Source organism: Acanthopagrus latus, chromosome 6 (genome assembly GCF_904848185.1).
Source record: "Acanthopagrus latus isolate v.2019 chromosome 6, fAcaLat1.1, whole genome shotgun sequence".
NCBI classification, from domain to species: domain Eukaryota; kingdom Metazoa; phylum Chordata; class Actinopteri; order Spariformes; family Sparidae; genus Acanthopagrus; species Acanthopagrus latus.
In genome coordinates this window covers 26,572,669-26,585,295 of record NC_051044.1, presented here as the reverse complement: position 1 = coordinate 26,585,295, position 12,627 = coordinate 26,572,669, and the positions used below count along the sequence as shown (strand labels likewise).

Sequence of the window (12,627 nt, the reverse complement as noted above, 5' to 3'; positions counted from 1 at the left end):
ATGATATTTTTCTTTAACTACGCACAACTATTTCTCCAGTAACACTCATTTCAAGACCACTTAGTCCTCTCACATGTAATATTGTTGCGTTTCAGTGTTGAAATGCAAATCAGTACCTGATGTTTAAAGTTAATTCTTAGCAGAAACCCATTCTTATTCCTGTTTGTATAAAGGTTAACACCTGTGTAATGACTCATGCACTTTGCTTAATCTCAGATTTCTTCTGACTGAGTTTCAGTATTAGTGGTTTGTATTCTGCTGCCTTCGTCAGAAGACGGAGCAGTGTGAATGACGAGGCTGGCAGGATTTCAAACGTCTTTCAGTTCAGCAGTGTGCAGAGTTTGTGCAGCGTTTGGTAGTTTCTTCAAAGTGATACGAAAGAGCGAATCGATGCAGAGAGGCTGCCGGCATATTTAGCAGAAGAGGACGTGCACGCCAACAGAGGTACAGGTGGGATGATTTTTTGAAAATATCTCTTTTGTGTTTTCTAGATGACGGAACAGAGGAAGCAGAAGCAGCGTATTGGCCTGTTGGGACACCCTCAGCACATGAACGTTAACCCCCAGCAGCCTGCGTAAGATTCAGCCGAACTCGGCCCTGCAGATGCTCGACGCCGGCTGTGAATGTGCAGTCCTCCCTTCACAGGTTGCACGCAATGTGATCTGCACTGAGTGTGAGTGTAACTTATAACAGTAGGGAAACACTGTAACATAGGTAGTCATAAGGCGATGTGTAGCTACTACCCCACGCATGTGTTACTGCTAACAGTAACACTCACCCACCTCATTCTGTTCGGTCCGGTTGGAATTGGTGCCAAATGTTTTCTATGTAGAAATAAATTGGAAATTCAACACATGGCCTTCACTGGTTGAACTTGAAACGTGACATAGCTGACTGGACAGGAGGAATTAGTCCCATTTGTTTTTCATTTTTTATTTTATTTTCATGTTTTCTATTTATATTTCTGACATAATGAGCAGTATTAAATGTCTTATTTTTGTATGTTGTGCAATATTTTAAATTAAATATGCAACCTCATCAGTGTGTGGATTTAAGTCCCATCAATTATGTCTTATTTAAAAGCGTGGGCCAATGTTTCTATTTGTACTTTATTGCCACTGGATAAAATAGGGAGTAGTTTGTTGTCTTTACTTACGCAAGTATAGAGATAATATTTAATAAGCCGGCCTTCTTAACTTTACTTTTCTTTTTTTTCTTGAAAATGTGCATATTTCTTGAGTGTCAGCTGGACTCAATAGAGATAGTATATTGTGTGAGAGCAATATATACAGATAGTTTTCACCTGTTTAAATCCAATGGTGTCACATGTCAGTGCTGACTTATTTTATGATAAATTTGCTTTCTTATTTAATTTGGATCTAACAGACATTTAGAATGTTTGACTTGTCAGTCAAATACATACACTCACTCATGCTTTTGCAATTTGCTCAGGAGTTGTGTAACACTTTCTGTAATATTAGCATAATTTCCTCTTCTGCAGCAAACTTGTTCCATTCGTGCCTGTTTTCATCCCCATTTTAAAGTCTGATACAAGTTTGCTGCTTGTGCAGAGTCACAAACTTTTGCGTTCATGTGGACTGAGACGTTTTAGTTGGATTTCATGCTACTGTTAGAGCGATCCCTTTTCTTTTGGACTACTTTGTGTACATAAAGTTTGTTGCTTATCTTTGCTTTTGTATAGAAAAAATGAGGTGGAGAAAAAACGGTTACTCATGAATGTTAAGATAAAGTAAGCACTGTCAATTTGTATATTAAAGTAGAATTATTTATTAAAATCGATGTAATTATCCTTTACAACCTTTTGCGTGTCTTTATTGTTGAGCTGATATTATACATAAAGTAAATCATTAATGTGCTTTATGGTTTGGCCCAAAATGCCTTTGCCTCAAAATGTATCCCACCGTCACCTATTCTGCCATCAGTTCATCTAAGGTAACTCATTCCTGTTATACTGATACTACCAATATTAATAAGAGTGTATTACCTTTTTATAGTTTAGAAGTTACATAAAGTAACTAACCCTAACCCAGCAAATTCAATTTATTTTGCAATTTAAGGAAAAAAAAATAAATATAGAACACACCAAACTCAATTGTATGAAAATTGAGGGAAGGCAGTCCAATGTGTATCCTGATGTTTGAGTCACAACTATAAATGACACCTGTTGACTATATGTAATATGTTCCATGATTCAGATGTAGTGTTTTTCATTTCAGGAATTAAACTAGGCCATGTCCTGAATTAATCTCTAGGCCTTGACGGAAACTACTTCTGTCAACTGGAAACATGTGTGTCTAAAAACGGCAATTGTCGACAGCGCAGTACAGTCCCCAAGTGGAATGTGTGTAATTGGGTGGATATGAAATTGCGTACATCCTGATTATCCAGGGGCTTTCTTAGAAGATTCTCCGCATGCCAACTATTTATCAAGCCACTTTCAGTCTAGCGAACAATTCTGCTTTGTATAGGGACTGAGTGTGAAAACAAATGTGGACAGTCAGGAAACTGATGTCTGGACATTTTCAAACTAAAACTGATGCAAAACTACGCAAATGTTGTCAGAAAGTGTGTCACTAGAGATCAGTTCACGACTATATGACAATCTTCAAACTTAGATCTTCAGTGGAATGTGAGAAAACAAACAGTGAATCAGATTAAATCTGCTCATTGATTCTTGATAACTGTAACATCCTTTACAGACATGTTGCAGGGTGCAGTGGTGCAACACTCAGGGACAAAAGTGTTAGTCTCCAATAGAAAAAGCAAAGGAGTAAAACTTTTAATTATTGATATCATTAGTACAGGGGCAGTGTCCCTCATGTAGTGCGGTGCTACAAGACACTTCACAGTGAATATTCACAGTAATGGAAAGTTACCACATAAACTTACTTTTACCTGTATTTACTTGATTATTACCATTGTACTTAATTTACTACTACGCTTCACCTCAGAAACAAGTATACTCCAATAGGCCTACATTTATTTACCAGCACAGTCATTTAAAAAGATTTTCATACATGAAATGTGATGTATGCTTCAATGTTATTGATTTAATTACCCGACACTAGGTCTGTATAGAATGGTTAACATCAGCTCTGCAGCTGCACTTTAGGTGTTGCACATTGATAGATCAATGATAATAAAAGGATGTATAGACATATCACAGACATGGGCCATTTTGTTATTTTACTAAGTAGCCTATTGCTACTAATATATTTCCATCATTGCAATGGACTATTTGCACATAGTTGCCTCTGCCATGTGGTATATAAGAGCCAACTAGTCCTTAATTATAAAGACACCATCAAATGTGTGTCTCCTGTGGCTTTTGTCCGCGGAACCACAAGATCAGCGGAAGTCGTAAAAAAAAAAACGGTTTCATTTATGTTTTGTTTGTTTTTTTTTCTTTAATGTCCCGTCGGCGTTCGGCGGTGTGATTTCCCGCTCCTTCTCTTCCGGCTCCGTCGAGCTGCGCCCGGTTTTCTATCTTTAGTCTCCCGCCGCCGCCGCCTCTGCCGCTGCTGCTTCGGGACGTCGGCGGGTGGAACCGAGCGACCACTCGGCCACTCTCGGTTGGCTGCGCGCGTGACGTCACCGGCAGGGATGTGCTCCTCGGCCATGAGGAGCTCAACGTGACAGCCCGGCGGGTACAGGCTGGGTCAGTGCTATCAGTACAGCAGGCGGGCGGCCGGCATGAGGACAACAAAACAAAGGGCTCACATACACACACACACACACACACACACTGACATGTTTTCATTTTATAACTGATAGAATTATTCACTTTGTCTTGCCTGTTTTAAAGCTCATATAATTCAACCTACAGAGAAAATAAAAAATCTATTTATACAACAAAAGAAAAAAACACCTTTTAAAATTATTACTATTATTATTATTATCATTAGTAGTAGTAGAAGTAGCTTTATTACTATTGTTATAATTATGATTATTATGATCATTATTATACAATAATAAATTATTATTATTATTATTATTATTATTATTATTATTATTATTATTGTTGTTGTAGGGAATGGTTGTTGTATTGCATTAATGACTCCCGCATATCATCACTATAATGACTTTATTGTGACCTTCTCACAGTTTGCACGATCTCGTGCTGTTGTTGATGCCTGTTCCTTTTCAGCTCGTATTAATAGGCTGCACGTTAAAGATGAGGGTGGCCATGTTTTCAGTCCAACTATTTATATTTAATCTCATCCCGCCCGTCGACGGGGACACTGTTGCTCCACTTTCCGTCTCTGTAAACATGGTGGACTGTGTGCGAACACGTCCCCGCCTCGAGAGTCGGAGCGTGGTGGTACACGGGACTCAGCCCCTGTGGGGGAGTACTACAGGAGAGGGTTGTACTCCAGGAGCGAGCTGAGGGGTGTGTGTGTGTGTGTGTGTGTGTGTGTGTGTGTGTGTGTGTGTGTGTGTGTGTGTCTTGTGTGTGCGGGGAGGGTGAGGAGTTGAAAGCGCCGTCCAACACGTGAGGCTCATGTGACGGTGTCGAGTCTCTCGCTGAGAGACGTGCCTGCAGTCACAGGGTTTATTTAACACGTAGTCACAAACCCACCCAGCTCTCACACATCGAGCCGGGCGTGGAGCCTTCCCCAGACATATTACTGAGTCCGGACCTCAGGGTGACAACAGCGCGCCGCGTAACTCTCAGCGGGAACACACTGTCTCTCTCTTTCTCTCACACACGCACTGGATAACAGGAGCTACTTTTTTTTTTCTTTGCTTTGTTTTTTTTTTTTTTTTTGCTTCTTCTTCTTCTCTCTGTGCGACTTGTTCCTCGTGTTTGGAGAGCGACCGCAGAGACGCGTTTGGACGTTTTGAAGTCATTTCTTCGGGTTTGACAGTGAAGCGGACATGGAGAGGATTACGAGTGCGCAACCACCTCCCTGTGTGCCAAAACACCCAGCTCTGGATATAGCTGACATGCAAGGGTAAGAGAAAATACATGCAATTTGATTCCCTTGTATTCTACCCTGCCATATATTACTTTAAACTTTTTTTTTTTTTTTTTTTTACTGAACACTCACCTTCCCTCCAAACTAAAGACTAACTGGTTTTTTTTGTAATCTTGTCTCCAAAGAATGGATTTTCCGATTTATGTCTACAAACCCAGGAGGGGCATGAAGCGTGGGGTCGGGGATGAGAGCAAGGTAACTTCAACTTGCAATGTTTTTTTTTTTTCTTTCTTTCTTTTTCTGAAAACATCTGTTCAAAGTGAGCAGCCTGGATCTCACTGACACCGTTTCAAACATGTCCCTCCAGGAGACTTACAAGCTGCCACATCGCCTGATCGAAAAGAAGAGACGTGACAGAATCAACGAATGCATTGCCCAGCTGAAAGATTTGCTGCCCGAACATCTTAAGCTTACAGTGAGTATTATCCTCCACATATGGCATGTCTGCTGAAAAGCCAGGGAAATCTGAGACGCTACATGGTGCCTTACTGAGCAGGGCTCGATTTTGGAGTCTTACAAAAAAAAGATACAAGTTAAGAGATAAAAAAAGAGATGAAAAAAATTTTTTTTGTTTTTTTTTTCAATTTTGTCATTTTATAATTTTTACATTCTAAATTCAAACAGGCTTTTAGATTTGTAGTTTTTTTTTCGTCGAGAGCTGTATGTGGCGGGCGTACATTGCGTTGACTTCCCGGGGGTTTGAGGCTTGTCCTCCATTCAGCTGCAGAATGTGTTACATAAGAAAGATCAACATGCTTATCGAAGGTCTTCCTGTTTTAGACGCTGGGTCATTTGGAGAAAGCCGTGGTGCTGGAACTCACTCTCAAGCATGTGAAGGCCCTGAGCACCCTCCTGGAGCAGCAGCAGCAGAAGATTATCGCGCTTCAGAAGGACCTGCAAATTAGTAAGTTTGACGCCGTCATGTGTCGACGTAAAGCAGACAAATGTTTGGGGTTTTTTTGTTTTTTATCACGCAATCTGTTGCATCTATCAGAATGACTTCAAGGGAAATTGTGCTGCGAAGTCGATTTTTAACCTCGTGTTTCTGTTTGACTAGGTGATCACGGAGGTGACAGTGCAGAGAACAGTGAGGAGATGTTCCGCTCCGGCTTTCACTTGTGCGCGAAAGAGGTCCTCCAATACGTGGCCAGCCAAGAAAGCGGCAGGGACCTGACTCCTTCCCATTTCATCAGCCACATCCAAAAGGTAGCAGCCGAAGTCCTGCAGCATCGAAGCAGCCTTCACCCAGACGAGTGCATCCCTCAGGCTTCAGAGAAACTGAAAAAACCCGCCGGACTGCCCCAGAGGGCGATCGAGGGCCCAGCGAAGAACTGTGTCCCTGTCATTCAAAGGACTAATCCTCATGGGACGGGGGAGCAGAGCGGCAGCGACACAGACACTGACAGCGGCTATGGGGGAGAGCATGACAAACGTGACCCGAAATCCCAGTGGTCAGAACGGCACGCGAAGGAGGGGGAGCTCAAGCGCGGCATATCCGAGAGGACGGCCGGTGCCATCAAGCAAGAGGGCGATGAGCCTCAGGCCAAGAAGTCGAGGTCTGATTCCTCAGAGGACGAGAGTCTCTCTGGTCGCTCGGCGGGGAGCCCTGGCAACTACATGAGCTTCTCCCCAAACCAGCCCCCGTTCTGTCTCCCCTTCTACCTCATCCCCCCTACAGCTACACCGATGGCAGCCTATCTTCCCATGCTGGAGAAATGCTGGTATTCCGGAGGCATGCCGGTCATGTACCCGGGCATGAGCGGCTCCGCGGCGAGCTTAGCCCCAGATTCGCTCCCCTCGTCTCTGGTGATGTCCCCGAGGGCAGGGTCCCCGGTGCCCCACCAGAGCCCCATGGACTCCCCTGCTCTCCACAAAGCTTTAAAGCAGGTGTCTCCGCTGAACTTGGAAACCAAAGACTAAACAGATGTGTCTCTATTGGAATCCTCCCCTCTGAATGTCGATGGGGTTGAATGGTTGGCCCGCTGAAAGAGAGGGTGAACGAACACGAAACGCACTGGTATCCCTTCAAACCGCAGCCATTGTTTTGGCCCATCAGAACATTGATCCCGGCAAAGAGCCCCAAACGGCCGCCACCGTCTATCATCAGCTACTCGCACGCCGAACAGGACTTCAGTGGGCGAATCGGAGTGTCCATGTGAAGGCTCGTAAATCGCCTGTCGCATGGCTCGGAAACACTGTGAAGATGGTCAGTTTAGAGACAATGAGTGCGCAAGAGATTGCAAGCTTTTTTGTTTTTTTTTCCGTTTTGTTTTTTGGCCAAGGTTCGTCTACTCTACCCTCCATGTTGAATGTCAGAGTTAAACCCAGAATGTACGGCACAAATAAGCCCCCCCCCCAAAAAATTATTTGGACCTACTTTTTGCACACACACACACACACACACACAACACACACACACCGGTCTGTGATGAATGTAAAGACTGAACTAAAGCCCCTTGTAGATGCTGCTTGGATTATTTTACCTGCTGTAGATCTATGAATGGAGGATCTACCTTCAGTGTTTGTCGCTCCTGTAACTGCAACAAACCTTTGTTTAGTCTAGAATGTTACCAAAAAAAGAAAGAAAAAAAAGAAAAAAAAATAGTCGGCCATTGTCGTCACAAAAGACGTTGCTCTTTTGACCCTTCAATTACCTAGGAGCTAATTGAACCTGAGAGCTTATGATGTTCGAAGAATTCAGGGCGTTGTCACTGTACGAGGTGTGTCACCTGTGTCTCTTGAGGAGTCATGTGGCCATACGTGCTTTTTTATGGTTTAAGTCGTGACTCATGAATATTTGTGCATCTAGATGGAGTTCCTGTGAAGTCATGTCGTGTAATTATCTTTGTTTATACTGCTCGTACATCTCTATTTTTGATACGTGACCCACTGAGTGTATTTGCATCGCTACCAGAGGAAAAGGTCGAGGTAGTCCTTTGCTGTATGCCGAGAGATCGTGTACAGTACGTGGCATTGTGCTCCACCAGATTTGCATCGTGCCCCACAAGTTCCCGTTAACGTTAAGGCCTGCCCTTAGCTCATGCTGTTGCCTTTACTCGTTTAACGCAGACACAACGACGGCAGGTGTTTCAGATGTATTTGCTTTAAATGTCGTGTCTGTGGCGAAGAGAGTGAATGTAAAGTTCATACAAAAAATAATAGTTTTGTATAGAAAGAGGTACTTGGAATTTTTATTTTGAAATGTAACAAAATGTTGTTTGTTGTACATATTTTGTATATAAAGTATTATTGATATATATTAAAATATTAATAAAGCTTTTTTTTTTCCCCCTCCGTGGAATTCGTGTTTCACTGCCTGGTGGCTCGAACGTGTTGTAGGCAGCCAACCTGACAGCTCCTCATAACAACACATACTTACATAACACTTACATAACCCATCAAGCAGCCCAGCCTGTGTAAATCAATAGCATGTCTTAGATTACGGGCTGTAAACATTTCAGATTCTAAAGCGCTCCTGAGGAACCAACCGTGGGGTGTTGCTACAATTTTGGATAAAGCTGACATCTATGAATCTAGTTCAGTGTCACTAACACTGCAGCTTCTAGCTCATTACAGTTTGGATAATCATGCTGGGTGAGATATTTCCTGCTGAACACCGACCCTGCTGATCCACAATATCAGTTCAGAATATTTTGACTTTATGTATAACTGTAGACATGAATTACAAATCACCAAATTATCTGAATTTTACCTGTGGGGTTTAGTCATTTCTTTCCCATACAGTTTATATGGGTTCTATACTGTGTGGCAAACACTGTAACAATACTGAAAGTGTGTTGAGTGGGAGCAGAAAGAGTGTCTTGCAACTTAAGAACACCACAGTCGATGGAAATGGTATTTGAGGTTGCGGGGGAAAGCATTTTATATCTTTGATTTACTTTCACATTTAGCAATATGGAAGACCAGGCTCCACTCACCTCCTGGTGCTTGCTGACTGTTTCCTGGGTAGTCCCGCTGCTGTAGTGCAGTGATAGTGAAAATAAAAAGAAGGCCTGCATCATATGCTTACCACCCACCATGCCTCCCTGACAAATATGGAAACTGCACTTTTCCTTTTCTTGTAATTACAGTGGCATTTTGTAATTTGCTCTGCTGATTATGGAAATAAACAACTGACCGGCCATGATGTGCCGAAAAATGCAGTGCTAGCTCCACCCTGTGGAATTAGTGTGTCACGCTGCACTCGCTACCATTTTCACACAGTGAACTGTGGTATAAATCTTCCTCAGACCACAACTGACACGATGCTGCTGCTGTAGATCACCGACTGAGAATATGTCAGGTAGAACTGATAGGGGCCATATGCTGTCTGCGTGAAACGCCTCATAAAAATACCATGCTTGTAGTTTTGGTCCTTGTCCTGTGCATCATTAAATACTATTGAGCTTAAAGAGAGCAGAGGTTTTATATTATCGATAAATCAAATGTCATGTAATGTAGAAGGGGTTTCTAGAAGTGACAGACCCATTATAGTTATCGGCCAGCTTTGTAGTTCCTCCATTCAGCGTCTTTTCTTCGTTGTTTTGGTTTTATTGTCCACATTTTTTTTGAGGGGGGGAGCAGTCACAGCGCTCTTATCAGCGACAATACTCTGATGTACCCACCTACAGTACCTGCCTGGCACCAAACAGCAAAAAGACAACATTAGCAGGGAACATCGTTGAGCATTTAGCAGCTGAAGAGCAACTGCAAGGTCAAACAATTCCATGAATTCCTTGAATTTGAATGTTGTTTGTATCGGACTAATGTATGAATAAGAAACTGTAACAAACAAGTTCTCCCCATCAACTTTACAGAATACACCGATCAGCCACTGACACGTGCTGCTGGGATAAACCGGACACAGATGCAGACCAGGTACACCACTCACGGCAACGCAATGTCTGATGGCAGTGGCCCTGCCAGTAGGATGGTGCCCCCTGCTTAAATGCAAAAACTACTAAGGAATGGCCCGCGGACCCTGACAAAGAGCTCAAGCTGTTGACCTTTAAATTCCAAAGATCCCAATCTGATTAACAGCTGTGGAATGTGTTCGAACAAGCCCTAACTACAGAGGTCACACCACGTAACCAGCAGAACCCAAAGAATCTGCTGCTTAGTTTTCTTATGCCAGACACCAAAGGATTCTTTCAGAGGTCTTGTATCTACACCTCAATGGGTCAGAACCAAATCCAATCCACCTTGGGGCTTCCATAAATAGGACATGTTCCAGGACAACCCAAGGATGCTCGATCAGATTAGGATCGGGACCAGGTCATGGTCTTCAGCATTTAGTTACATTCCTTAAGCCATTCCTGAGCAGTTTCTGCTGCGTGGTTGGGTTCATTGCCCTGCTGAGGGGGGTACTGCCATCAGGGGGGGAGTACCACCCACCCAAAACCAAATGGAGAGTACCATGTGAATCCCGGGACCCAAGGTTTCCCAGCAGAACATCTGAACGCAATGAGATGATCATTGGTTTTCACTTCACCTGTCAGCAGTTTTGTGACATCTGACTGATGTGTAGGGTGAAACATGTTACCGGCTGGTATCTGCTGCCACCAAGTGGACAGACAGAGGTCACTCCAGGTTTAAAATCCCTAAGGAGCAGGGTTAGGGTTACTGACAGTATCAACAAGACACCTACTGAGCATCCACAGAGGAGGCTGGATAGTTCCTCAAGATGGAAGAAAGAACATTCAACAAATCAAAGTCACTTGGGCGAGTCTTGGTGTACCCAGCACGTAACATTTCACCGCTACAGGTGAAATCACCACCTCATGCCCTCACAATTGCAGTAATATCATGACAAAATAACCATTAAGCTAGGCCCCATTAGACTTTGAATGATTCTCTTTATTCATGTTGTTTTGTTTCTTTCATCCTTAACTGGTTCACATATTTTACCAAAATGTATCCTTTACTGAATGAGAGAGAATTCATAATTAAACCGAGGCAGGATGTGGCCTGTCTGCCTAAAGTGGCAACGCTGATGGCTGCAGGAGGAAACACTGACTCCAGTGTTAAAAAAGCGAAAAACAAAGATTGTCGCAAGATAAAGACAGTGTTCCAAGAACCACAGAAATATGATCGCATCAAAAAGAATGAACTTGTTATTGAGATACTGGCTGATTAATGTCTAACGTGGAAACTTGGTGTCACAGAAGGACGTTACAGTTGAGATGGCTGTAGACCTGATTTGCATGGGTACGGCCTCCATGGTTAGTGTTGCTGAGAACAGTGTGTGCATCACTGTTCATGACGCAGCAGGGAGAACTGTCATGGCTGTGAGAGCTCATCAAAGGAAAGCGTGACCTTAATGAGAGGGTGCAGAAAGATCACGAAAAGAAGCGACCAGAAGAACCTGACGGAGAAGCTGGATGTTTAAATGTGACTGTACAGAGAGACTATGAGACTTTTTACACCTTAAAATATGAATTTGATGGTACGGTGTTTTGTAATAGTGTGGATGGTTTCTCTGTCTCAGCCACTCTGCGCCCCATCACTTGTTTCTGCACTATGTATGTTTACTTCAACATACACATTTTTTTCAACACATAAAACTGCTGTGACGTAGTGAGTTTAGTTTGCAGTTAGCACCTACATTACCTCTTACAAGCTGTTTGTATTGACAACGGTGGCGTCACACTCAGAAACTGCAGGGGAGCCAAGTCACGCAAAACACCAATTTCTACATAATGTTGCTTTATTGTCAGCAGTGTAAGCTAACTTACTTTTTTTTTTTTATCAAGTGTTATACATGTATGACTGGTCAACTGCTTCTAAAAAAACGAAAAAAAAGTCAAAGCAGTTTGCATTTCAGAAATGTGCAAATAGGTTTTACAAAATACTTTTTATGTTATCTTAAAAAGCAAACAGCTCCTTGATTTACAGATTGCATTACAACTTCATACAACATGTAAAACAGAAGCTTAAGCTACCAAACGATTTTCATCCTGAACATTTTCAGTAGTTCATTACGTGGACAAATACATTTAATGTTGTATTGCACATGCAAATTGAGTGAATGAATGAATCACAGTATACATTTGAGTAACATTGCAGTGCCATTTTTTGGGATTTGCTTTTTTTTTAACTTTAACATGTGACGCTGTCCCACCCGTTAAAGATAAAATGATTGGCTCTATCGAACATTCTGTAGATGTCACTAAACTAAATGCTTAACACGTTTATGACATCTGAAAGCTAAAATGTATGTGGAGGAATCCCTCAATAATAGCCATAGTTGACTTTTTTTTTTTTTTTTGTCATGTTGACGTTCAGTGAAACCATCTCTCAACAGCTGGTGCAAAGTTGACTAAACTCATGTATAACAGGACCAGCTGCATTTTATTCAAATTGCTGGTGGGGTCAGAACTTCCACATTACGTGGAATACAGCAGGTTCACTGCAGGCGAGCAGGAAGCGATTATTACTTGTTCCTGTTTATACCAGTTTCCTTCAGCCGTAATATAAATTCACTAAAGCCATACCTTTGTGTGCTGCCACCACTTTTGCCATTACAGAGGACATAGGCCTGGACATCATAATACTACCTTCCACACACACAAATCATAAACTGGTAATTCTGAATGATGTATCGTAGACGGCTGGTCATGTTTCAGTT

The 12,627-nt window shown here is 42.5% G+C and overlaps 2 protein-coding genes across 12 annotated transcripts in view; both read left to right on the top strand.

Annotated features, from left to right (window-relative positions):
• itpr1b (inositol 1,4,5-trisphosphate receptor, type 1b) overlaps window positions 1-1,815 on the top strand; it is an 87,119-nt gene extending 85,304 nt beyond the window's left edge. For all 11 annotated transcript variants that reach the window (XM_037101276.1, XM_037101275.1, XM_037101274.1 and 8 more), the window contains one exon: window positions 492-1,815. In XM_037101276.1, the coding sequence (XP_036957171.1) occupies window positions 492-578 (87 nt within the window). In that variant the 3' untranslated portion in view covers window positions 579-1,815. The remainder of the gene's footprint in view (window positions 1-491) is intronic.
• A 2,618-nt stretch (window positions 1,816-4,433) lies between these two features.
• Window positions 4,434-8,294, top strand: bhlhe40 (basic helix-loop-helix family, member e40). Its single transcript, XM_037102332.1, has 5 exons — window positions 4,434-4,976; window positions 5,126-5,195; window positions 5,308-5,415; window positions 5,781-5,904; window positions 6,058-8,294. Exons 1-5 carry the CDS (start codon window positions 4,900-4,902, stop codon window positions 6,918-6,920), a joined length of 1,242 nt encoding a protein of 413 aa, XP_036958227.1. The 5' UTR covers window positions 4,434-4,899; the 3' UTR covers window positions 6,921-8,294.
• The last annotated feature ends 4,333 nt before the right edge of the window (window positions 8,295-12,627 follow it).

What these genes read in the sequence shown, in the direction of transcription:
- bhlhe40 (XM_037102332.1), top strand. Translation starts at nt 4,900, where the DNA reads ATGGAGAGGATTACGAGTGCGCAACCACCTCCCTGTGTGCCAAAACAC. An exon ending in GATATAGCTGACATGCAAGG is followed by an intron (nt 4,977 to 5,125) that starts GTAAGAGAAAAT and finishes TTGTCTCCAAAG; the next exon opens with AATGGATTTTCCGATTTATG. An exon ending in TCAGAAGGACCTGCAAATTA is followed by an intron (nt 5,905 to 6,057) that starts GTAAGTTTGACG and finishes CTGTTTGACTAG; the next exon opens with GTGATCACGGAGGTGACAGT.